General features: G+C 48.2%; 2 protein-coding genes across 6 annotated transcripts in view; both read left to right on the forward strand.

Moving 5' to 3' along the window:
• STIM1 (stromal interaction molecule 1) overlaps positions 1–20,506 on the forward strand; it is a 185,954-nt gene extending 165,448 nt beyond the window's left edge. The window contains exons 7-14 of one of the 4 annotated variants that reach the window (XM_082749887.1): positions 1,834–2,011; positions 9,465–9,632; positions 10,122–10,222; positions 10,501–10,736; positions 11,871–11,963; positions 13,656–13,722; positions 16,280–16,316; positions 18,579–20,506. In XM_082749887.1, coding sequence (XP_082606013.1) covers positions 1,834–2,011; positions 9,465–9,632; positions 10,122–10,222; positions 10,501–10,736; positions 11,871–11,963; positions 13,656–13,722; positions 16,280–16,316; positions 18,579–18,623 — 925 coding nt within the window. In that variant the 3' untranslated portion in view covers positions 18,624–20,506. The remainder of the gene's footprint in view (positions 1–1,833; positions 2,012–9,464; positions 9,633–10,121; positions 10,223–10,500; positions 10,737–11,870; positions 11,964–13,655; positions 13,723–16,279; positions 16,317–18,578) is intronic. The other 3 variants (XM_082749885.1, XM_082749888.1, XM_082749886.1) reach the window with 3 other exon arrangements.
• Positions 20,507–21,413: 907 nt separating this feature from the next.
• RRM1 (ribonucleotide reductase catalytic subunit M1) overlaps positions 21,414–22,328 on the forward strand; it is a 37,442-nt gene continuing 36,527 nt past the window's right edge. The window contains exon 1 of one of the 2 annotated variants that reach the window (XM_082749883.1): positions 21,414–21,891. In XM_082749883.1, the coding sequence (XP_082606009.1) occupies positions 21,873–21,891 (19 nt within the window). In that variant the 5' untranslated portion in view covers positions 21,414–21,872. The remainder of the gene's footprint in view (positions 21,892–22,328) is intronic. The other variant, XM_082749884.1, reaches the window with a different exon arrangement.

The following is a 22,328-nucleotide window of genomic DNA, read 5'->3' on the forward strand; positions in this document are numbered from 1 at the left end:
GTTTGGTTTTTTGATTCTACTCTAGAGGAGCTCCTTTCAGCTGGACAAGACTGACAGATCATAGGTTTTCCTGAAGAGGCTGCTCTTTGGTGAAGAACTGAATCCCTAAAGGTGTGATTCCAGGCAGTTGGGTTGAAGAATACGGTAGAGGAGGGTATTCAGCAAGGGGAAGCAGAGGGGGCAGGAAATGGCGCCTCGGGTTTGCTTTCAGCTGTGCCTGTAGCGCCACCTGGTGTGTACCTTGAGGAGACCCACCCTCCCTTGCTCTCCAGGGATGGAGTAGGCAGAAGACTGCAGTTTGTCTGTGGGAAGCTTGCCGCCTGGAACTTTCCCTTTGTCCCTCCCTTCTCGTCCCACGACCTCATTTGTGGCTCCAGCCACTGACAGGTCTGGACTTGGCAGTTGTTAGAGGTTGAGTTCTGTCTTCAGAACTTCTGTTCTGTCTCTGCCTCTTCCGTTTCACCTGCTTGATTAACTCAGAGGTTAGTGCTTTTTTCTGAGGGCTCCTTTTGTTCTGTAACTTATCTAGCTGTACCTCATGTCTAAGCCATAGATCCCTGTCTTCATCATCTTTTCCTCTCCTGCCCTGGTCTCCTGTCACTTGGTATTTCTCACTAAGGTAGGAAGACCCAACTGTGGCCAAGTCCTTGCTTTCTTCCAGAGGGATTAGCAAACTCTTTCTCTTTCTTCTGGGTCTAGCCCAGGCCTCACCTTCCCTGACTCCTCTCAGCGAGAGTTGATCACTCCATCCTTTGGGCTCATCTAACATCTTGTTTGTCTCTCTCTCATAGAACTTGTCACACTGTGTATAGTTACCTGTTTACTTGTCTATATTGGGCTAGATCCTGAGCTCCCCAGTGACGGGCAGTTTTCTCATTCATCTCCATGGATCTGAGACTTAGTTCAGGGCTTGGCATTCAGTGGATTCTTGGAAGTGCTTGCTGAAGGAATGGATGAGTGAATGGGTGGATTAACGTAGATATGTAGAGGAAGGAAGGAAGGGAGGAAGGAAGGAGGCTGGGTGGTTTTGTCAGTGAGCAGAGGGACTGTGTGGGTGGGTACAAAGGTGTATTTTCATGATAACTCAGTCCTTGAGATCTTACCACCATGGAAGATATTCAGAAAGGAAACTCAGGCCTGGGGGCAGCAGGGGATCTCCCAAGCGCTGCCCAGCCCCTTTCGCATGAATTTCATTTTTCTCTGCCTCTGGGAACAGGTACTTAGGACTCCAAGAGTTGCTGCTCAATTCCTCATTCCTTTCTTGTCTTCCCTAAATATCCCCACTGCCACCACCCCAGTCATATCTCAGCCATTGCGCCTTCTCTGGATCTTTGGCCTAGCTTGCAGGGTATTCTACATTTGCTGAATCTTCCAGACAGCCCCAGGATAAGGGGAATAACTATGGGATTTGGAGTCATACAGATTGGAATTCTAGTCTCAGTTCTACCTGCAGTTACTTTCCATTTCTAAGTCTTAAATCCGGACCTGTCAAAGCTGCTAATGGTACAATATTTAATTATCTGAAGGGAGGACACATGAAGTACCCTGTAAACTAGCAGTTGTTGGGGTCTTAGTATGTGAGGCACCTCAGAGGAGGGATTCACATATCCAGGAACCTAGCTTGATTACTGGCAGCAAAATGATGGCCAACATAAGAGACGTGGTTGCCACTATGTTTCCTTTTGGCCCTGAGCTAACTCACAGCCAGTCAACAAAATAAGGAGAATACATTCTCAGTGCCAGAGCCCTCATTTTCCTCTTTGATGCCCCGACGCGTGGCATATTGGCTGGCACCCTTGCCTGGCCTTCTCCAGCTCCCCGCATCGCCCCCAGGCTGCACAAGGCCCAAGAGGAGCACCGCACAGTGGAGGTGGAGAAGGTCCATCTGGAGAAGAAGCTGCGTGATGAGATCAACCTTGCCAAGCAGGAAGCCCAGCGGCTGAAGGAGCTGAGGGAGGGTACCGAGAATGAGCGGAGCCGCCAAAAATATGCTGAGGAGGAGCTGGAGCAGGTAGGAGATTGTACAAATTCCTGGGCATCTTGGGGATGAAGGGGGAAAATGTGCAGGGGCCAGAAGCCTGGCTGGAATGTTTCATGAGGGAGGATTTTGCAATCTGGCTTAAACGATACCTTCAAGAGTTGCTAGAGTTGTACCAATAGGAGTAGTGGAAAAGTTGCAAAAGAAATAGTCAAAGAATAGGGGATAACAGGTGTATTTTATTTTATTTTATTTATTTATTTGACAAGGAGAGCGGGGAAGCAGGCAGAGGAAGGAGGAGAGGCAGGCTCCCTGCTGAGCAAGGGAGCCCCAAGTAGGGCTCAATGTGGGGCTCGATGTGGAACTTGATCCCAGGACCCTGGGACCATGACCTGAACTGAAGGTAGACCCTTAACAACTGAGCCACCCAAGTGCCCCGGGGATAATAGATGTTAACAGTTATTTTTTTCAAGCTTTTACATGAGCATGTACCTGTATAACTGCCATCCAGGTCAAGACACAGAATACCTTTTTTTTTTTTTAAGATTTTATTAATTTGGGGGGAACTGGAGCTATGGAGGGAGGGGCAGAGGGAGAGAGAGAAGCAGACTCCTCACTGAGCAGGACCCAGGATCATGACCTGAGCTGAAGGCAGATGCTTAACTGACTGAGCCACCCAGGTGCTCCCCCAATATATTTTAAGCACCCCAGAAGTCTCACTTTTGCTTCCCCCAACCTCCCCCATCAGTATTCCATTAGGAGGTAACTGCAGTTATAATCTCTAAACCAGATTTGTTTTACCTGATTTTGAACTTCATATAAATGGCATTATATAGTATTTTTCTTCATGCTTGGTTTCTTTCACTCAGCATTATGTCTGTGAGAGTCGTCCATGTTACTGCATGTAGTGGTAGTCAGTTTATTTGTATTGCCAAGTAATAATTCGTGGCACGAGAATATTCTAAATTATTTATCCATTCTCCTTTTGGTAGACGTTTGGGTTGTTTGCAGTTCTTTTTTATTCTCTCCTTTTCTGAATGACACTGCTATGAACTTCCTTGCACATGTCTCTTGATGAGCATAAGCACTTACTTCTGTTGGATATAATAGGGAATTTATATATTTAGCTTTATTAGAAACAGCCAGTTTTTGAAAAATGGTTGGACCAGTTCGTACTAGCACCAGCAAAGTGTGAGAATTCTAGTTGGGCCACAACCTAAAAACCTTGTTAGTTTTAGGCTTTTTAATTTTACACATTTTTAAAAAAGATTTTTAAATTTTTTTAAAGGGGTCACTTTGATTTATTTTTTTAAAGATTTTTATTTATTTATTTGACAGACATAGATCACAAATAGGCAGAGAGAGAGATTGGAGGAAGCCGACTCCCCACTGAGCAGAGAGCCCTACGCGGGGCTCCATCCCAGGACACTCTGGGATCATGACCTGAGCCGAAGGCAGAGGCTTTAACCCACTGAGCCACCCAGAAACCCCGTAAAAGATTTTTAAATTTAATTTAATTTATTTATTTGACAGAGAGATCACAAGTAGGCAGAGAGAGGCAGGCAGAGAGAGAGGGGGGAAGCAGGCTCCCCGCTGAGCAGAGAGCCCAATGCAGGGCTCAATCCCAGGACTCTGGGCTCATGACCTGAGCCTAAGGCAGTCACTTAACCAACTGTGCCACCCAGGTGCCCCAATTTTACATATTCTGGTAGGGATGTAGTGATATTTCATTGTGACTTTAATATTCATTTTCCTTAATGACTAATAATAAGAAACACGTTTTCCTAAATTTATTGACCATTTTGTTTGGGAATCTCTTTTGTGCTGTCTTCTTCTCCTTCTTTTTTTTTTTTTTTTTTTGGTCTGTCTTCTTCTTCTCAATGGATTTGTAAGAGTTCTTTATATTTTCTGAATGCAAGTCTTGTTGCCTGTATATATGTATTGCAAATATTTTCCCAGCCTGTAGTTTGTTTGTTTGTTTTGCTCTCTTAATATTGTCTTTTAATGAACAGGTCTTGATTTTAATGAAGTCCAATTTAATCAATCTTTTTTTTAAACAATTGGTACTTTTTGTAGCCTGTTTAAGAAATTTTGCCCATCCCCACGATATTTTTCCAAATTTTCTACTGGAAATATTATTGTTTTACTTTTCACATTTAGGTTTGTAGTTTATTTTGAATTAGTTTTTGTGTATGACATGAAGTAGGAAGTCAAAGTTCGTTTTTTTTTTTTTCAGGTAGATACTTTATTATGTCATCCATTTGTCGGTCTCTCTACCACATTATCTTCTACTAAAGCTTGATATTGCTAGTAAGTTCTCCAGCTTTATTCTTCAAGGTGGCCTTGGCTCTTCTAGGTTTCTTGCATTTCGATAATTAGCTTGTCACTCTACTGCTTTTCCCTACTTCCCCCCAAAAGCCTTGCTGGGATTTTTATAGTTTTTGCTTTGAATCTATAGATAAATGCTGGAAAAAATTGACATTTAATTTTTAATTTTTTTAAAGATTTATTTACTTATTTATTTGACAGAGAGACACAGTGAGAGAGGGAACACAAGCAGAGGGAATGGGAGAGGGAGAAGCAGGCTTCCCGCCAAGCAGAGAGCCAGATGCGGGGCTTAAAGCAGGGCTCCATCCCAGGACCCTGGCATCACGACCTGAACCAAAGGCAGACGCTTAATGGCTGAGCCACCCAGGCACCCCGAAAATTGACATTTTAACCAAACAAGTTTTCTAATCCATGAGCATTGTTTGTCCTGTCACCTATTTAGGTTATTTACTTATTTATTTGAGAGTGAGAGAAAGAGAGAAAGCTAGAGAGAGAGACAAGCTAGGCGAGGAGCAGAGAGCTGAGCAGGGAGCCCAATTCAGGGCTCGATCCCAGGACTGTGGGACCATGACGCAAGTCAAAGGCAGACACTTAACCCACTGAGCCACCCAGGTGCCCCTACTTAGGTGTTTTAAAATTTCTGTCAGATGTTATGTAGTTTTCAGTGTAGATATCTTACACTTTGAAAAATTTTTTTAACCTGCTTATTTTTCTAGGCTTTTTTTTTTTTTTTTTAAGATTTTATTTTTAAGCAATCCTTATGCCCAACATGGAACTCAAACTTACGACCCTTGAGATCAAGAGTTGCCTGTTCCACCAACTGAGCCAGCTCGGTACCTCTTATATTTTAGCTTTCTTTTTGCCCTAGCTTTTTGAGGTAGAAGATTAGGTTATTGATTTTAAACCTTTAATATTTTCCAACATAGGCATTTAGAGCTGTAAATTTCCAGCTCAGCACTGCCTTAGCTGCTGCTGAGTTCTGGTATTTCATATTTTCATCATCATTCAGTTTAAAAGATTTTTTAATTTTTATTGCAATTTTTTAGGGGGAGTCCATGGTTATTTAGAATAAATATGTGGCCTAATTTTCACACACTTGGGAACTTTTCTAGTTCTTTCTCATTGATTTCTAATTTGATTTTGCTGTGGTCAGAGAACACATACTATATGTTTTCAATTATTTCAAATGTGTTGAGACTTGTTTTAGGTAAACCGACTAAACAATACAATCAGAAGGCAAAGAGTTGTCAGAATGGATAAAAATACAAAACCCAGGTATGTGCTGTTGATAAGAAATACACTTGAAGGATACAAAATGGTTCAAAGTAAAAGGATGAGCAAAGATACATGATACAAACACAGAAGAAACTAAATCAGGAGTAGCTATATTAGTATCAGACAAAGCAGGCTTTAGGGCAGGAAGTATTACTGGAGACAAAAATCATAAATATGTGAATATAACATATAACAACACTCAATTTGCATACATCTAACAATATAGTTAAAATATATCTAAAGCAAAAGTTGAAGAAACTAAAAGGGTAATAGACACATTTATAATCAAAGTTAGAGATCGTAAAGCACTGTTGTCCATAATAAGCAGCCCAAAATATTATTGGATATAGGCTGTACGGGTGTGAGACACTTAAACATGATTATCAGTTCGCCCTTATGGACACATACAGAGTATTTTGCCCGACAGCCGCCGGGTGCACCTGCTCTTTGGCGTTTGCCTAGTGCTTCTGTTCCATTTCCTCCTCTCCTTCTGGGGATCCAGTCTTCATGCGAGACCTTTTCATTGGACTCCACTTGTCTCTTATGCTTACTTAGTTGTGTCTTCTCTCTCTCTCTGTCTCTCTCTGTCTCTGTGCTTTGGTTTGGTTATTTTCTATTGATTTATCTTTGATTCCCCAATCCTGTATTCTGCTTGAACCTTGTGGTGTTTAACCCATCATTCAGTGGGATCCTACTCCCAGATACTGTAGTTTTCAGATCTAGAATGCTCAATTTTCTCTCTTGTAGATTTCAGTTTCCTGCCCAGAATTTCTGTCTTTTCAACTATTGCGTCCATCTTTTCTATATTTTCTTGAAGATTTCATAGTTATTTTAAAGTCCTTTTGTGGTAACTCTCACATTTAGATCACTTATGAAACTGCCTACTTTTCCTCTTAATTATTGGTTATATTTTCCTGCCTCTTCTCATGTCTAGCAATTTATTTTCATTAAATGCTGGAAAGTGTGTATAAAACAATAACAGAGACCCCAGATGATTTTGTCCTCCATCAAATAGGGACACCTCCCACCCCCTTTCCTCTGTTAGGTACCTAGTGTGAACATCTCATCACCTCAGGCCAATCTGAAATTGAGCCATGTTGGAACTGGGTTGTAGTTTTAGTAGGACTTGGTCTAGCACTCATTTGTCCCAGTTTCTCAGCCGTGTCCCTTCCTTTTTCTTGAGAGCTGGTGGATTGCTTTCTCCTGAACCCATGAGAGATTCATGTCTGTCACTGGGAGGATTTTAATTTATCCCATCGGCCTCCTGCTCATCACAGCTTCACAATTTTGAAGTGTTTGAGGCAGGTCCCTTCCTTCCTGCAATATTTTGTTTCCTAAGTATTTTGAAATTATGGGAGATTTTAGTCTGTCCTTTGGCCTAGCTATGTGTTCTTCTGCACAGCCTCAGAGCTCAGGAAATGTTCATTGAAGAAGATGGTATGTATGTTTGGGATATCTCCATTTCCAATCTGTCATATCAGTACCATACTACCAACAAAAGCTAGGCTGGTTTTTCTGGGCTCTGGTGGAGTCCCACTGCCTGGGCCAAGCCCAGTTATCAGCTCTCACCCAGAACTATCAAAAGCCTCCAAGGAAGAAAATGGCTGACAGTTGTGAACTTGCCTTAGAAAGGCTTTTTCTCCCTCTCTGGATTTTTAGTTCATTTAGTCCAGTGGTTCTCAAACTTTTTGGCCTCAGGACCCTTTTACTCTTAAAAATTATTTTAAAACATTTTTAAAGGGGAAATATGTTGCTATTTACCTAGTTAGAACTGAGAAAATTAAAAAAAATATTTACTAATTTGGGAGTGCTTGGCTGACTCAGTCAGAAGAGCTTGCAGCTCTTGATCTCAAGGTCATGAGTTTGAGTTCCACGTTGGGTGTAGAGATTACAAATAATCTTTAAAAAAAAAAACCTAATTCTGGAACACCCAGGTGGCTCGGCTGTTAAGCGTTTGCCTTTGGCTCAGGTCATAATCCCAGGGTCCTGGGATTGAGTCCCACATTGGGCTCCCTGCTCTGCAGGAAGCCTGCTTCTCCCTCTTCCACTATGCCGGCTTGTGTTCCCTCTCTGACTGTGTCTACTCTCTCTGTCAAATAAATAAATAAAATCTTTAAAAAAATACTATTTCATTTAAAATAAATATATTAAACTCCTTATAAATCAACACAAATAACATTTTTGAAAAATTACTGCATTTTTCAAAATAAAAAATTAAGATTTTTTTTTTTTTTTTTTTTACAATTTTGCAACTGTTTTTACTGTGTGGCTTAATGGACTACTGGATTCTTACATTAGTATCTCTGGTCAGTCTGTTTTGATATTACTCATGTAACCTCTGGAGAAATCCATAGTCATTATGAGAGAAAGGGAGAGAAAAAGGTAGGTAAATAATGTCTTAGTATCATTATAAAAATAGTTTGGTCTTACAGATGCTCTGAAAGGATGTGTTCAAAGATCAGTGGGTCCTACTTTGAGAACCATAGACCTCGTCTTATTGCTTCTGTAGCCCTTTGATGTCTTTGAAAAATTTTCATAATTATAATAATTTGTCATTAGAAAATTTCATAATTTTTGTAATTTAGCTTTCCCCAGATTTTGCGTTGGATCAGAATTGTTCTTCTGTCATGACCTACTGCATCCTGTAGGGAAGTGGGAGCCTGGTGTGACCCTGTAAAGCACATGGCCAGTGGTTATTAGCTGTGCTGCATATTAGAACACTGTGAGAGCATTTGAAATTTTTGATACCCAGACCAGCACCCCCAGATCAGTGAAATCCGGGTGTGGGTCCAGAGTTCAGTATTTTTAAAGTTCTCCACATGATCCTGGTGTGTGACAGGTTGAGAGCCACAGCCACAGAACAAAAGAATACTCTGACTTGCCATAGCTCTTCTCTCCTTTGGGCATTTATTCCTTGTTTGTGGGAAGATGTGTCTGTCTCTGTCTCCTAACTCCCCCACCCCCATTTCCATTTCCCTGTTTTGTATTTCTCTCATAAATAGTTTTGAGCCCGTTAGGCCAGCCTTTCCTGACTGTCGCACTTCCGTCTATTTGCTCTTTTTCCTCTTCTCTTCCTGTTCTCCCCTTAGCTTTTCCCATTCCTTTCACTCCTTTCAAGGTGGAACTGGATCACACATTTTCAGACTTGGTGTATTAGACTCTGAGGTATCTGTTCTTCATTTTATTTTATTTTTTTAAAATTTTATTTATTTATTAGAGAGAGAGAAGCAGTGAGAGAGAGCATGAGCGAGGAGAAGGTCAGAGGGAGAAGCAGACTCTCTGTGGACCTGGGAGCCCAATGCGGGACTCAATCCCAGGTCTCCGGGATCATGACCTGAGCCACCCAGGCACCCATCTGTTCTTCATTTTAAATCTACAAAGCCAGGAGTAGGTTGTATATAGTTTCTTTTTCAAGGAACAAAAACCCTGTGAAGATTGGTCTTCTCATTTGCTGTTGAGTGACAGACCAGGGACCAGAACCAGATTCCCAGTCGAGTGCTTTTTCTGCCACATTGTGTTGTCATGAGGTCTAAACACAGACCCCCAACTCCCAGAAAGAAGATGATTCACTAAACTGACCTGTGCCTCAAGAGAGCAGGGAGGATTGCTGAGTTTGGCTGTGCCCCGGGAGGGACAGCTCATTGTGTGGGCAAACAGCGCTCTAGGCCAGGCAACAGAAAAATCTCAATTTGAGATCTGGTGACCTTAAGTAGGTGACTGTCCCCTGAGCTTGTGTCCTTGTAGTGTATAAAATACAAGCCTCTTGAGAGGTTTGAAAGCTCCCATGAGCTAGCAGGTGAGAACTCTGAACTCAGTGGTATCAGACAGAAGACTGGTGGGGGTCTTGGCATCAGTAAATGGGTTGCACCTCTTGGCTGCACAGGTCCGGGAGGCCCTGAGGAAAGCTGAGAAGGAACTGGAATCACACAGCTCATGGTATGCTCCAGAGGCCCTTCAGAAGTGGCTGCAGCTGACCCACGAGGTGGAGGTGCAGTACTATAACATCAAGAAGCAAAACGCCGAGAAGCAACTGCTGGTGGCCAAGGAGGGGGTGAGATGCGCCCTCCTGCTGTCCTCTCCGCTCCTGGCCTGCTCCCTTTCCCTGCCCTTCCTCCTCTCTCCATCCCTCCTGTGGGACCAGGAGGTATCCTGGTGCTGGGTTCTTTTTCTTTTCCTGATATATAGTTCCTGATGATGTCCTCAAGTTTCTGGAGGAGGGAATGAGGGTATGGGTGTGCTCCCACCTGCCTTCTGGAAAGAGGAAGCCGGTGGAGCAGGTAGAGGGAAGGCTCTGACAGCCCCGGCCTGCCATGGGCCAGAGCACTTTGGGGGTCGGGGGTCTTCCTGCTTCTCTCATTGCCTCCATATTCTTCCTTCCTCACTCTTTGCCCTTCCCTTGCCTTCCTTTTCCTTCTTCTCTTCCTTTCTCTCGCGCAGCCCAAGCTGTGCTAGGAGGAGGGGGACCCCACCACAGAAAGGGACGTCTCATTTCCAGTCTCTAATCCCTGCTCTGTTTAAGCTGAGGACCTCATCTTTGCAGGCTGAGAAGATAAAAAAGAAGAGAAACACACTCTTCGGCACCTTCCACGTGGCCCACAGCTCTTCTCTGGATGATGTGGATCACAAAATTCTGACTGCCAAGTGAGTAGCACCTGCTGCCTGGCTCTGGTGACATCCACCCAGCCTCTGAGCTGGGGGAGGGCAAAGTCCCCACCCAAGTTGTACTTCTTCTCTGGTCCAGGGGCAGTGCTGGTCTCCCGCCCCAGCCTTTACCTGGCTCCTACCTTGCCCTTCTGTGTGTGACTTAACTGGGGTTCTGACCTGCACCCCCACCCCCACCCCGCTTGCTCCTCTGAGAGGACTCATTCCTGCTGGGGCTCCCAGGTGCCCATGGCTTCACTTGTCTCCCCATGCTCCAGGCAAGCTCTGAGCGAGGTGACAGCAGCACTGCGGGAGCGCCTGCACCGCTGGCAGCAGATTGAGATCCTCTGTGGCTTCCAGATTGTCAACAACCCCGGCATCCACTCCCTGGTGGCTGCTCTCAACATAGACCCCAGCTGGATGGGCAGCTCACGCCCCAACCCCGCCCACTTCATCATGACGGATGACGTGGATGACATGGATGAGGAGATTGTGTCACCCTTGTCCATGCAGTGTAGGTGACCTCCTGGCTGTGGGGGAGGGAAGGGGCCTCTGAGGCAGGGGCTGAGAACTGTTGGCCATAGGGCTGAAACAGCTTCTGGGGCAGACACCGAGGGTGCACAGTCAGTGGTCAGTGCCGGGCCATGGTTCCGACGCCCAGCTCCCATTGGCTGGCTCTCCATAGTGGTGCTCTTGGTGGGGTTCCCTCACTGTATGTTCTGTCTGCCCCTTAGGGGCCATGTGTTCAGTGTGTCTCCTTCACTCTGTGTTTTCCAAATCCCTTTATCCTCCTCTCTCTTCCCCATGTGCCCTCATAAAAACAATTTCCTTTGGTGTTTCATAATACAAAAATGGTATTTATTTTTGCCTTCCAAGTGCTTTTGTGTTTTCATTTTTATATTCTTTATTCTTAATTGCTAAAGGGGATGAGTGGGATGATATCTTTTATCTCTCTGCCTTTTTGTGTGAGGCCCCATGAAGCAGTCCTCCCTTAAAGAGACATAGCCCTAAATCCTCTAAGCCAGAAAGACATTCTTGTCCGGAGGGATCTCCTGCACAAGCATGTCTGGCTTTCCACCTGAGTTCTTGGACCTCTGCACCCTTTCCTGGGCCTTCCCTCCCCTTTTCTCCCCTCCAGTGGTGAAAGCTGAGTAGAGCAAAGTCAAAGAGAGAACTCTGTGTGGGAAAACTTCTGCAAATGAGGGGCTGACCTCTGAGTGGCCCATTTGAAATTTTCTTTGGACCAGGGGCGATTTTAAGGAAAAGCTGTGGTCCTGGGCCCATATACCATGGGGGGCTGGCTTAGGGGCTCAGTTTCAGAAAGCCAGATTCTTTCATCAGGCTGGATTCCAGCTCCAGACAGGATTTGTTTGTAAATTTGTTCGGCAATAGGTTGCCTGTGGCCAGACTGTGTTGTTACAGCGATGTGATACCCTATCAGGGATTTAATCAAAGACCCAGCAAGGCTGGAATCACTTGCAGGCTGGTCTTGATCCTAAACGCTGTTCCATGGAGTGGGAGGGAACTTCATTAGCTCTGAGCCATCCACCCCTTGCCCCTGGCCCTCCCCTGATCCCACTGAAGGGTGGGCTGAAGCCCTCTGTAAATTAGATTCTCTTCTCCTTTTGGCCTGGCTGTTGGACCCTAGATGCTGCCTGGCTGATGGGGCGTAGGTTCAGTGACCGCTCTCTCTGCTCAACATCTGGTGGCTCGGATGATCAGTCCCTCTGGAAATACCCGGGTTTGAGGAGCCCCTTTGGGGCCTTTGTTTTTCCAACTTTTGGGACTAAACCAACACACCTACCCTCTGAGCCCCTTCCCCTGCCTGCCTCACTCCCCTGCCTGCTCCCTGTATTCCCTCAGCACTGCCCCTACTAACTGCTGGGAGAGGTTCGGGGGGTGAGAAGGATCAGCCTGCTCAGCTGAGGACCAGAGGGAGAGCACACATGGTGATGGAAGCCTTTGGCTTCTCTTTTCAGCTTAGCTAGACAGAAGTCCTGGTGGCCCTTCTTCCAGCAGGCTGGGATGGAAAGAGAGAAGGAAAGATCCTTCTCCTCTTTTCTCCTTTTCACATTTCTCTCTTTTCCTCTCTTTCCCCTTTGCCTCTTCTCATTCCATGCTGCGTCCTCCTCTTCTGCCTCCCTTTCATGCCTTCAAAGCCACCAGCTGTAGAAGCCTTGTCTTCCCAGCCGTCCATCACCATGGAATCGTGTTCTCTCCCCTGTGGCCTCTTTGTGGCTCCTGGCACCCTTGTCACCTGGCTCTTTCTCCCATCTTTAGGGAGAAGTCAGGGTGGCCCATCTCTCAGGGTAAAGGAGGAAAAAACAAAGGTAGAAACTCTGCTTTCAGCTGGAGCTGGACGTGAGCCCAAGGGGGATGCTCTAGTACTTTCCCAAGTTACCCAGTGTCCACATATCCCGTTCACTGGGCATGGTGGCCGTCATCTGCCGAGAGCCTGATTGGTAGCGTTGCTCCAAGAGCTGGCTCTTTGTTGCCTGCATGCTTATTAGAAGAAATTTGGAAAGTGTAAAGTGTAAATATGAGCATAAAAAAAGGGCACCTATAGCCCCACCCTATTTGAGCATCTTCTCTTACAGTCTTCTGAAGTCTGTGGAATTTTAAATGATTTTTATGTGGTTGAGGTAATAATGAACACTGCTATTTATTGAGCGCCATGAACTGTGCCAGGTACTTTAAATGCGCTCTCTTGAAGCCTCACAACAACACTGCAGGGTTTTATAAATCAGGACCTAAAATCGGGAAGTAAGTTGCACAGAGTCATGGCTACAAGTAGAAAGGCCCCATTTCAGACTCTAGTCTTTTGTGTTTCATAGTTTGAGATGTTTCTTTTGTGTCTAATTTTGTATCCTTTGGTTTCCCCTGAGCACTTTAATAGGTATTTTTGTATGTTTTTCAAATCTTAAGCAGCATTTTTAATAGTTTGTCAGCAATCAGATATACCATCCTTTTCCCCTTGTTCCAACTTTATGTGTACTTTCATACACTTATTAATTCATATGTGATGAGCGTGTTTATGTATAAACCTTGTCTGCATTGAGAACTATTTCCTGAGGTTGGCTTTCTAGAAAGGCTGGTTCTTAGTGATCTCCCGGACCTTGCCCCACACCCCTGTCCCAACCTGCCCTGCCTGTGTCCTCCCACTCACCCCCTGCCTCTCCTTTCTAGTCATGGTGACCCTCGTTCTCCCTCCATTGTAGCTGCCACTAAAACTGCCCTGGGCACCTCATCGTTAATCTCCCCTTCCTTTCAGGACCCCTGGTGGGAGGTCTTTGGGAGGCGGTGCCCCATTCTCCAGATGGGCACCGAGGGCCCAGAATGGCCCGCAGCAAGCATCTCACTAGGGGCAAACCTGCTTGCCTGCCAGCCCAAAGGAGGCTGGCCCTTCCTCACCCCTTCCTTCCTCTCTTTGCAGCTCCCACCCTGCAGTGCAGTGTCCGGCAGCGCCTGACAGAGCCGCAGCATGGCCTGGGATCTCAGAGGTTGGTAGAGGGCGAGGCTGGCCACTTCTTGACAAGCCGGGTCTCTCTGCGGCGAATGCGCAGCCTTTCATCTGGACAGTCTTTCAGTTCTGAAGGCCACGGGACCAGCTCTCCATCTGCCTCTGCTTCTTCTTCCTGCTCCTCTGCCACCACCACCACCACCACCACCACCTCCTCCACCACCTCCATCACCACCGTCCATGTCCACCCTGTTTATTACCATCACAGCACTTCTTATTTCCTCCAGATGGAGCCCCACCCTGACCCACCCCCTTCTGACAGCAGCGCTGTGATGCCTGGGCACTCAGAGAGCTTGGGGTATTGGCTGTCTCTCTTCTCTTTCTTTCCTGCCTTCCTTCCCTTTCTGCTGCCTTTACCTTGGCCTCTGCCTGCTGGCTGCTGCTTGCTCAGCTGTTGGGGGACGGGGGGAGTGTGCTGTGGGGCATCTTCTCCTCATCCTGTCCTCTCCCAGCCCCGGGGCTCCTTCTTAATGTCAGCCTCACTTCCCACAACTTTGTGCTCTTCTCTGTGTGGGGTTTGCTGACCCTAAAAATGAGGACAGCGCCCCTCCCTCATGGTCCTCTCACACTTGGGCCTAAACTATGCACCTTCACAACCGCTGTTTCAATGGAGGCCTTGCTTCCTTTGCTCCTTTGATGGAACATTTATGAATACCCGTTCTGGGCCAGGCTCTGTGGGGCATGGGGTTCATATGTGATAAGATACAATCCCAGCCATCCAGGAGAGGTACACAGATAATTAGGGAACAATTTGAGAAGTGCTACGGGGGTGTTGAGGAGGGAGTGACTAGCAGTGTGCAAAGGGTGGAATGTTTCATGGAAGAGATGACATTTGCGACAACACCCGGTGTGCAGGAGAGGAAGAAAGTGTAGTCTAGGCAGAGGAAGCCTGACACACAGAGGCATGGAGGAACAAGAGAATAGGATGTATTTGTGGTTAGGACCTTGGATGTGTGTTGGTTGGAAGGGGTGGCAGATGAGGCTAGGAGGAGGAAGGGCTCTGAGGGGTGCGGTTTGGGCCATTACCCTTTAAGAGATGGAGGACTGCAAAAGGATTTCTAAAAGGAAGAGAATCAGATTTACATTTTGGAGATAGGGGCCTGTATGAAGAAGAGAAGGGGAGAGTACAGAAACTGCAGAGTCACTGGGGTAGACCAGTAGGGGGGGTAGTGAGGTCTAGGGGTGGAAAGGAGAGGATTAATTTGGCAGGTGTCTGGGAGGGGTGGAGGAGAGGGAGGAACCTAGGAGGACACTCAGGTTTCTGGCTTGGGTGACTGAATGGATTTGGGACCCTTCATGGAATTAGGGAACTGAAGAGGGGGAACAGGTTCAGGGTTTTGAGCAAGAAAAGTTTATCGGTGGGATGAGCTTAAAGTACTCACTTCAAGTTACCTTTTTTTTTTTTTTTTAAAAGATTTTGTTTATTTATTTGAAAGAGAAAGCACAAGGTGGGGGTGGTGGTCAAAGGGAGAAGCAGGCTCCCCACTGAGCAGGGAGCCCAATTTGGGACTCGATCCTGGGACTCCAGGATCTTTTTTTTGGCGCAAAGATTTCTATTTATTTATTTGACAGATCACAAGTAGGCAGAGAGGCAGGCAGAGAGAGAGAGGAGGAAGCAGGCTCCCCACTGAGCAGAGAGTCCAATGCAGGGCTTGATCCCAGGACCCTGGGATCATGACCTGAGCCCAAGGCAGAGGCTTTAACCCACTGAGCCACCCAGGCGCCCCAGGACTCCAGGATCTTGACCTGAGACCAAGGCAGTCACTTAACCAACTGAGCCACCATGGTGCCCCCACTTTAAATGTTCTGAAGGGTCAAGTAATTTTCCCCTCGTCCCACAGCTCATTAGGAACAGAACACAGTGTAGAACTTGACTTTCCAGTCTCGGAACACTCTTTGGGTATTTCTGTGCTTCCCAGAGGTCTCAGTAAGCGAACTCTGGAAGAACTGATGAGAGGCTTTCTCCCATAGCCTGGTCTAGCAGGGGCTGGGCCATTCCCCACTAATACCTCAGGAGATAAGCTAGGATCAGAGATGAGAGAGCCTTGACCTTCCTTGGAACAAGCTTAGGGGAGCTTTAGAAAGTCCCTCTCCTCTAGAGGGACCTTTCTTCTTGGAAGTCGTGGCCTGGCCCAGCCCTGGCCTTGGGGTTGCAGCCTGCTGACTGCCGTGGATTTGTGGATTTCTGGTCGTGCTTCACTCTGGATGCCAGTTCCTCTTGCTCTGCTACTTCTGGATAGTTATCCATGAGGGCTGTTCCTTTGTCTCTCACAAAGTGGCTGCCTTTGCTAGCACTTTCACCCAGCACAGTGGCTCATTTTCATTCTCATCCTCATTGCCATCCAGAAGCTTAGGCAGGGAGACTGCCCCTCCCCGTAGAGGTGGAGAAGACTGGATTGGGGTTCAGGGTACTAGGGGATGCTGTGAATCCCATGCTCCAAAGGCCGAAGCTGAGGGCAGTGGGGAGGGAGGGCGGGGAGGTACCTGCACCCACCTGGCCTGTTCACTACTTAATTTTCTTTTGCACCATGCACCAGAGGACCATCTCTAAAGACAAACAGGCTCTCTAGTAAGGTTAGTAGCTTGGTATGGAAGCCCAAGGCAGCCCAGCCTGTGGGGAGGGACACCCCTGACCTGAGTGTCTCAAAGATTCAGGGAGGGAAAGTGAGCTTGCCTCAGCAGGCCTTTGACCTCCTGCATCTGCTGGAGCTTCCTCAGGCTCTTTTCTGGCTTTGGAAAGTCTCAGCTTTTAACTGATGACAAGGCACAGAGGGATGGGAATCATGGCTAAATGGGGCGTTGGGGTAAGAGGAGTGAGGCTGGGAAGGCCCCAACCCACTGACCGCTCTCCCTTGGCATTAGAAAAGTAAGCCCCCGGGAGCCTCACCTCATCAGGATAGAGGGCCCCTTTTCCCAGTGCGGTTGCTCCCCAGAACTGTCTCAGCGCCTTGCTCTGTGGTCCATATGTATGTGGAAAAGGCAGGGTATGGAGTGGATCATCTTGGAACTTAGGGAAATGAGGGCATGTTTAGACAGAAGTGAGGACCGTATCAGATATACGAAACCAAATATGCAACTGAACATGAGTAAACAGTAGAGGATGTGGTTGAAACAATAGCTGTAGGATGGAGCGGGAGCTGGCATTATTCTCTGCTGCTCCTTGTCTCGAGGAAGATACTGGCCCACAGGGTAGCTACCCAGTTAATTGCTTCCTACAGAGAAATAAACCTCAGGAGCTATGAGTCAACCTTCTGCTTTTGCTTATTTTTGGGCCCTGGTGCCCACCCTAATTTTTGACCCACAGCCGCCTCCTTTCCAGGTCCTATGGTGCTCTCCCCTCCCACTCCTGATTTTTCCCCTTTGCTTCCTGACTTGGGTGTTTAAGTGTTTCCCTTAGCCTTCTCCTCTGCCCCTACTATGGGTTCTCCTCTGGGAAAGTAGAGGGAGAGTTTAGAGACTGGCAGGGGACCCCTGTATTTACCCTTTTGTCTGTAGAGGCAGGAGAGGAGGCATCTGGAATTGGTTCATGGGCCTTCTTAGGAATAGCCAGCCCCTTAGAGGGCCTCAGCTTTCTGGACTAACCTCTGTGTGTGCATGTCCAGTGTGCAGTGCTACGTCCCCATGATTCAGCCTTGCAAAGAAGTCTCTTAAGATTGGCCCACGTATGGGTCTTCCAGCTTGACTGGCCTCATCATCTTCCTTCCCCCAAACAGTCTACATTTCCAAGTGATTTGCCAACATATCAGATCCTCCAAACAGCCTTGCAAGATAATTGAATTGGTAATTTCTTCATTTGGCCAAAATTGAGGACCAAGCAAGGTTAGATGACGTGTCCTAGGTCACACGACAAGCCTCAAGCAGAGATGGAAATTATGACTTCTAGTGGCAGCTCTTCGGAACCACTGCCACCTTAGAGACCAGCGTCCTGTCCTGTCTTTCTGCACCTGCCTACACTCTCCCTTTCACAGAGCTCCGAAAAAGACCCCCCTTTCCAACTGCCAGCAGACTTTGGTTTGAACTCTGAAACACTTTCCTGAGTCCTGTGAGGGACTGCTGCCTGGCCTGCTGCCTGGCCTTTTGGGGGTGCATAAGGGATTATTTGCAAGGCTGTTCTAACCTTCTCCTCCCCAGCCTGGGTCAGGCCCACTTACTGCATGCGCCCTGTTCCTTGCTGCCTGGCCCAGTCTGGATGTGTCCCGGGGTGTGACAGGAGTCATTCAGGGAGGAAGGCGTGGGGAATGGTGATTCAGGGTAATGTGTGGGTTCTGTGTTGGTTTAGGGTTGAGTTCTAAGAAATCCAGCCTGCTATGGGAAGGCAGAGATTTTGTTGAGGGGGTGGATTCAAGCGTATGGTTGCACCAGTTTAGGACCTGGCCACTCAGCAGGGTGGGGTCCCGTCATTAGAAAGCCCTTTGCCAGACAGATGATGGTGTAATGACTTTTGGTTTTGCTTCTTGTTTTTCTCTTCTTTCTCTATCACTTTTCTTTCTTTCTTTAATCCTCTTGGCCCTTCTTATTTCTTTCTGTTCCTCCTTTTGCCTTTCTTTCTCCCTGATTTTACCCTCCTCTCTCTCTCTTTCTTCCCCAACCTGTCCCCATTCCCTATTCCTGCCTATCTCTTGTCCTGTACTTATGGCATACTCAACTTCCTTCTGTTTTTCATCCTTCTCTCTTGCCTCCCTGCCTGTTCATCCTCTTTTTTCGCTCCTCCCCCTATTTCTATACCCATTTCCCACCCCTCCTTGTCTTCTCATGCTGTTCCTCTCTCTTCTTCACCTTTCTTCCACCCGCCTCTCCTGTATGTATCTCTTTCTTCCTCTCTGCCCTGTCTTGCAGGGATTTGACCCTTTCCGATTCGGAGTCCTCCCTCCACATGAGTGACCGCCAGCGTGTGGCCCCCAAGCCGCCTCCAATGGTCCGTGCTGCAGATGAGGCCCTCGGTGCCATGACTTCCAATGGCAGCCACCGGCTGATTGAGGGGGTCCACCCCGGGTCTTTGGCGGAGAAACTGCCTGACAGTCCTGCCCTGGCCAAGAAGGCACTCCTGGCGCTGAACCATGGGCTGGACAAGGCCCACAGCCTGATGGAGCTGAGCCCCTCAGCCCCACCTGGTGGCTCTCCACCTTTGGATTCTTCCCGTTCTCACAGCTCCAGCTCCCCAGACCCAGACACGCCATCTCCAGTTGGGGACAGCCGAGCCCTGCAGGCTAGCCGAAATACACGCATTCCCCATCTAGCTGGCAAGAAGGCTGTGGCTGAGGAGGATAATGGCTCCATTGGCGAGGAGACAGATGCCAGCCCAGGCCGGAAGAAGTTTCCCCTCAAAATCTTTAAGAAGCCTCTTAAGAAGTAGGCAGGATGAGAGTGGCAGTGGCAGGATAATGTGTCCTTCCCTGGTCTTCTGCCCCCCTTCCTCCCCTTCCAAGATACCTGGCCCCTAGAGCGGGGCATGGGAGGGGCTGGCCCAGGGGCCTGGCACTGTACATACCTGCCCCCCTCATCCTTGGGTCCTTCAATATTATTTATTAACTGACCACCATGGCCTGCCTGCCCTGCCTTTCTCCCAACCATGGGCTGCTGCTGCCACTCCCTCTCTACTTCAGTGCATGTCTTAGTTGCTGTCCCCTCAGCCCTCACCTCCACCTCTGGGGTCCAGCTTCTGTCTCTGCTGTCCCAGTTTTGAAGTTTGGTTTCTTGTTTCTCTGTTTCCTGCTTTCAGGCTCCTCCCTCCCACCACTCCCCAACTTCCCCTGGCAGCCTGGGGGGGAAGATAGGAGGAGTAACTTCCGACATCTGTGCCTCAGACATGTTCCACCCCACCCGCGATGGTTCTGTTTGCCTCAGACTGGGGCCTAGGGCCCAATATTTGAGGTCTGTTCTTTGGGAGTGTGGTGGGCCAGAAGGAAACTTGGCCTGGAGCTCGCTTGAGCCTCTAGGGGTTTGTGGGGGAGTGGAACACATTCCTAGAGAACAAGCTACTAGAGAACTTTGAAGAGAGGCTAGGCTAGGGGGTAGGTTGGGAGAGACTCCTCTCTTAGTTGGGGGATGAATAGAAGCCAGATGTGTGGGCCACAGGGCCATCACCTTTTCTCTCTTCTCTCACCTACACCTGCCTCTTTCTTAGCCCTGCTCTCCCACACTGCAGGAGGGTTTGACTATAAGAGGTGCTGCCCAAAAGCTCTCTAAGCATCAGTACTCCTGGAGCTCAGGACAAATGGCTCCCCTGGCCATGGGAGCCTCAGTCATGATACAGGGCTCTAAGGGGGCGCTGGAGCTATTGGGCAGGATATTGTTGCATTTGAACCAAAAAATCATTTTTAAATTGAAAAAAGAAAATCTCCTGAATTTCCCAAGTGCCTGCACCACATACTCCCCTTGTCAGACCCCATTTTCATGTTATGGCATAGCTTGGGCCAGAGGCTCAAAAAGGACACAGCTGGTTTAGGGAAGGGGGTGGCTGAGGAAGATAGTGTAGCTGAAGACAGCTGTGTGACCTCTTCCCCCACACCCTTCCCACCCTCTAGGCAACTCTCTCCCTTACCTGTTTTTGCTATGGCTGTAAAGGTATTTTCCTTTTGCCCCACTCCTTCCCATGCCTTTACTCTGGGATCCTATTTTGGGCCTGGGGTGCAGGCACCTGGGGCTGGTCTTAGGAGGGTGCTAGGCTGCAGACTGCCTTGTACCCCCTGGACACCCTCACATGGTTTTTCTGTGTTATTTCATAAGACTCTTTGAAGTCCAATAAAGCATGTAGGAGATTTTAACCTCTGCTGGCTTTGACTCTCATTGTGTTCTTCGTGGCATTGGAGACAGGATGAAGGGACTGTTTCCCCTTGGACAGGGAAAACTGAAACTCTCATACACATACCCAAAAGGTCTCCAGAGAGGGCTGCCAGTTGAAATACCAGATGTCCCAGTTGAAATACAGGATGCCTGCCTGGTTAAACTTGAATTTCTGATAAAAACTTTTTTAGTGTAATCATGTCCCTGCAACATTTGGAACACATTATTTTTGTTTGCCAAATCTGACAACCCCATCTTTGGGCCATCCTTACCCTATCTATCCTATGGCTTTGCCTATCACCTATGACTTTTAGAATTACTTCACAGGGAGCTTGGTGGGTAGTGAGGAACCGATGGAAAGATCTTATAAAGGGATGCCACATGAGCTTTCATGATAATCAGTTTGTGTCGTCCAGATCACAAGCTTCTACATCACTCTTGTGTATTAACGTCTCTTACCTATTCTCACTCCCCTCATTCAATCACCAAGCACTGTCCATTCTACCTCCACTGTTTCTACCACCACCCACTGGAGAATTATAAAAGCAAATGGGCCACGGCTCTGCCTTGGTCTGCTCAAAACTCTTCCAGAGCTCCCACTCCCATCAGGATAAAATCAAACACGGGCTCGCAGGACTTTCTTCCAAGGACTGAGTGCCAGATTTCCTCCGATATAGGAGCGTGGGGCTCCCGGCTGCCTCCAGCTATGGATCACAGGCTGCAGCTCACATCGGATAGCAGTCGGGTTATTATATTCTAACAGTCCTCAAGGCAAGAAAGGGTTTTGAATGGTTGGGTTTTTATTTCAAAAATACCTGAACCATCTTGACTAAGGCCGGGGCGCGCCAAGGAGAGGGGCGGGCCCAGGCTTGGCGGGCTGTGCGCGCAGCGCGGGGTTCCGGCCCAGAGTTGGCTTTGCCCACAATCAACATGGCGGCAGGAGAACCAACCGCCTTCTCGCCGGGCTTGCCCATACCCAATGTGGCCATGGAAAAGGCGCAGTTTCCAGGGCCCTGCCCGTAGTCAACATGGCGGCTATCGGGCGAGGCCCGTTTGGGGCTGCGCTGGCCCTGCCCACGAGCCGGGACGCTGGCAGCGTCGAGTAAGCGTCATTCGAGCTCCGTCGCGCCGATTTTGCGTCTCGGGTGGCGGGAGCGGGAAGGGGATTCGGATTGTCGCGCCTCCGCTCCGTGGAGGAAAGTGTTCTCTGGCTCCGAAATCCAGACCTTGCACCTGAGCGCCCCCCAGGAACCCGACCTTTCGCACTCTACCACCTTCTCGATCCCGCCGGCGCCTCTGAATTGCAGCCCCGTCTCGAATCCTTCAGCGCCTCAGCCGCTAGCCGCGATGCATGTGATCAAGCGAGGTGAGAGGCTGGGGAGGGGGCAGCAGGTTACTGGGAAGCAGGTAAAGGGGTCGCGGGCTGCTGCCGCCCTTGGAATTGGCCACGCCCGCCCACCTCTACCGCTTCCCGCCCGGCCCGCCGCGGCTTCCAGCCCTGTCAAGCCCGCTGGGCCTCTGGCTTGCGTCAGTCTGTCCCTCCCGTCCCCCCCCCCCCCCCGACATTCGCCCCCCGCTGGTCTTCAGCATGAGCCCCCTCTGCTTTGTCATCCTGCCGCCTTTCAAAAGAATACTACCTCCCGGGGCGCTTGGGTGGCTCAGTGGGTTAAGCCTCTGCCTTCGGCTCAGGTCATGATCTCAGGGTCCTGGGCTCGAGCCCCGCATCAGGCTCTCTGCTCAGCCTCTCTCTCTCTCTCTCTGCCTGCCTCTCTGCCTACATGTAATCTGTCTGTCAAATAAATA

This window comes from Mustela nivalis (assembly GCF_964662115.1).
Source record: "Mustela nivalis genome assembly, chromosome: 9".
NCBI lineage: Eukaryota > Metazoa > Chordata > Mammalia > Carnivora > Mustelidae > Mustela > Mustela nivalis.